This window comes from Tamandua tetradactyla, chromosome 8, assembly GCF_023851605.1.
Source record: "Tamandua tetradactyla isolate mTamTet1 chromosome 8, mTamTet1.pri, whole genome shotgun sequence".
NCBI lineage: Eukaryota > Metazoa > Chordata > Mammalia > Pilosa > Myrmecophagidae > Tamandua > Tamandua tetradactyla.
In genome coordinates, this window is record NC_135334.1 from 16,572,801 (window position 1) to 16,576,197 (window position 3,397).

Below are 3,397 nucleotides of genomic sequence, written 5' to 3' on the forward strand. Positions count from 1 at the left end.
GACCACTCTCAAAAGCATCCTAGTTGGAATGATTAATTAGGGTCAAGGCTCCTGATGCAGGAAATGCTTTCTGCTACTTCATAGATGAAAAAATGAGGTTCAGAAAATGAGAAGTATTTGCCAAAAATCACACCCCCAAAAATCAGAACTTGATTTGGGGCTTTAAACCTTTAATCCAAGTTGTTTCTAATACGCCATGTTGACAAATGTTTGAATTATTTGTGTATTTGAATCTTTAAGTAAAGCTTTCTCCATTCCTGTTCTGGGTACAACCCCAATTTACTATCTTAATTATTATTCTCAATTTTACATGTGTCTTTCATACCTAAGAACTGGCATAGTTAAGAGTTCTGGAAGTAGTGAGGAGGTTGGAGGTATAAGATTTAAAACAAACAAACTAATCATGTGGTTACAAGAACTAAAATTCAAAAGAAAAAAACAATCACACTGAAGAAAATCACATTCTTAAATGGTGTATTCAAGACATATTTCTTACAGCTTTTCTGAAATAAAATAATCCTTTTATTGCTTTGGAACCAACAAAAACGTGACTTGTGTTTCACGTGGCATATCACCATCATGAAAACACGGAGAAAGTTGAAAAATAACAATAGTCTAGTTCCACCGCACTTGTATAATGTACAAATACTCTGAAAAGGGATTCAGTGGATCAGGCTGCCAGGTTGGTCTATTTCAGGGCATTCCTTGCTGTGTAATTGGTTTTTTGACGTTAATAAGATTATGTTCACCTGTTTAGTATTGAGATCTTTGCTCTCTTAGCCAATCTAGTGTTTCACCGTGTAAATGTTTCGTTTTACTTCGTATCCAGTAACTTTTCCTAAGGGATTACCTCCAGATACAAGAGGGCCCGTTTCCTCTACCAGCCCATAAGTACCTTTGGAAGAATGTTGTCATCAGCTTTAGTTTTAGTATTCCTGTTGTGTCCACTATTATTACCCCCGCTTCCCTCAATGTTCACATTTTCAAGACTTCTCTCTCCACCCAGACCACCCATGGGAGAACATGAGGAATCAGACGGAGCTGAATGAGTTCCGCCTGCTGGGAATACCTCAGATGGAGGGACTGGAGACTGTGCTCTTTGTCATCTTCTCACTCATCTACTTCTTCACCCTGTTTGGCAACTTCCTCATCCTCCTGGCCATTTATTCCTCCTCTACTCTCCACACCCCCATGTATTTCTTCCTGGGACTCCTATCCATTTTTGACATACTGTTCCCCTCTGTAACCTGTCCCAAGATGCTACTCTACCTTTCTGGCCAGAGCCGAGCCATCTCTTATAAGGGATGCGCTGCACAGCTCTTCTTCTATCATTTGCTTGGTTCCACTGAAGGCTGCCTCTATTCTGTGATGGCCTGTGATCGCTTTGTTGCCATCTGTCACCCACTGAGGTACGTGCTCATCATGAAGCCCAGGGTCTGTGTGGGTTTAGTCATAGGGACCTGGTTGGTGGGTTGTCTTCAAGCCACCACGCTGACCACCTTTACCTTTCAGTTAGCCTACTGTGGTCCCAATCACGTGAACTACTACTTCTGTGACATCCCTGCTATCTTGCCCCTGGCTTGTACTGACAGCTCACTGGCCCAGAAGGTGGGTTCCACCAACGTTAGCCTTCTGGCTTTAACACTTTTGCTCAGTATTTGTGTCTTCTACACTGGCATTGGGATTGCCATTTTGAGAATCCGTTCAGCAGAAGGTCGGCAGAAAGCTTTCTCCACCTGCAGTGCCCACCTCACGGCAATTCTCTGTGCCTACGGACCTGTAATCATCATCTACTTGCAGCCCACACCCAATCCTTTGCTTGGTGCCGTGGTGCAAATACTAAATAATCTGGTCTCACCCATGCTGAACTCATTAATCTATTCCTTAAGGAACAAGGAAGTGAAAAGATCCCTGAAAAGGGTGTTCCACAATGTTGTAAGTTCTGTCCTGGAATAAATTATGGATTTAAAATTGATATTTTGAAATATCACATCTTATCATCATACTCCAATGTTTCCTCTTTAAAGCAAATAAGCAAAAAAAAAAAGGATAATTCTTTCTCTTATGGTTATATTTCATTTTACTAATAATAAATTCTATGTTTCTGTATCCTTATACATAAAGACGTCTGTAACTAATATTACTCTTGGTTCCTGTCTTCTGAGTAAGGTACGCAAGCAGCAGAACAAAAATCACGAGACAGATTTCTTATCCCAGTAATGGGCAGCCAGTGATGCCTACGTGCAGATGGTGAGGTTTTGTGGCAGTCTAAGAAGCAACCTTCTCTAGGCCTTCCATAGGCTAAATCATCTTTCTATTCGTTTTTTGGCTCCACTTAAAAGGCAGTTGTTGCCCTTTTCTGCCATAAAGATTCAGTTCCTGTATGTTGCTATGAATAGAATCAACTAACATTTACATGGCATGAGCTTTCTTCCAGAAACTATGATGAACCTTTCACATACATTATTCTATTTCATCTTCTCACCATTCCCCATAAATTGGTGCCCATTTTTGCAGATTAGAGTTTGAATATTAGGGATGTTCAGTAATGTACCCAGGACATGGATTACATTAAGCTGTATGCCAGGGCTTAAGGCCCCAGAACACATTACCTTTCTCCAATACCTAGCATAATTCATGATACTTAGAAGGTACTCCATAAATAACTGGCAGAAGAAGCATCAGTGTAGGTTATGTTTGTATATTGATCTTACTATTATGTGCATTTATTCTGTTTCATTACCCATTGCACAGATAGAGGTCCTGAGATATAGCATTAAGGAATACCATCTAGTTATGATCGAGTCTTGGCTAGAACCTAAAGCCTCTTAACTCCTCCTGTCATGGTTTTCTTACTATACCAAGTTGCCAAAAGCCCAAATTATAAACCATCTCTTATGGTTTGGAGAGAAGACAGCTCTTTATAGGGTTCAGTTGAAAAGCCCATTTGGTTCTTCCATCAAATTCGTTTCCCAATTGGCCTTCAAAAACAATAAAAATGATAACTAATTTTTAAAATTTTCTCCAGAATCCAGTGTGAGATAAGGGTACTATGTATTGGGTATTTTACAGGCATACCAGCCCTTGGATTTCAAGACATTTTAGTCTTTATTTGATTTTATTCCAAACTACCCCCAAAGGTTTCCACTCCATTTGAAACCAAACCATAAAGATGAAAAAAATAAAAAGGAAAATCTCAAATAAAATCCATTAGTAACTGTGGTAGTTAGACTCAGTTGTCAACTTGGCCAGGTGAAGATGCCTAGTTATATTGCTGTGGACATGAGCCTATGGCATGCAAACCTCATCTGTTCCTGATTACATCTGCAGTCAGTTAGGAGGCATGCCTGCTACAATGAATGATGTTTAATTTAATTGTCTGGTGCTTAAATGAGAG

The 3,397-nt window shown here is 39.8% G+C and overlaps 1 protein-coding gene across 1 annotated transcript; it reads left to right on the forward strand.

The window, feature by feature from the left end:
• The first annotated feature begins 1,023 nt into the window (after positions 1–1,023).
• On the forward strand, positions 1,024–1,956 carry LOC143645027 (olfactory receptor 10N1-like). Its single transcript, XM_077114687.1, has one exon. It carries the CDS (start codon positions 1,024–1,026, stop codon positions 1,954–1,956), a length of 933 nt encoding a protein of 310 aa, XP_076970802.1.
• The last annotated feature ends 1,441 nt before the right edge of the window (positions 1,957–3,397 follow it).

Coding starts and splice junctions, on each gene's coding strand:
- LOC143645027 (XM_077114687.1), top strand. CDS start 1,024: ATGAGGAATCAGACGGAGCTGAATGAGTTCCGCCTGCTGGGAATACCT.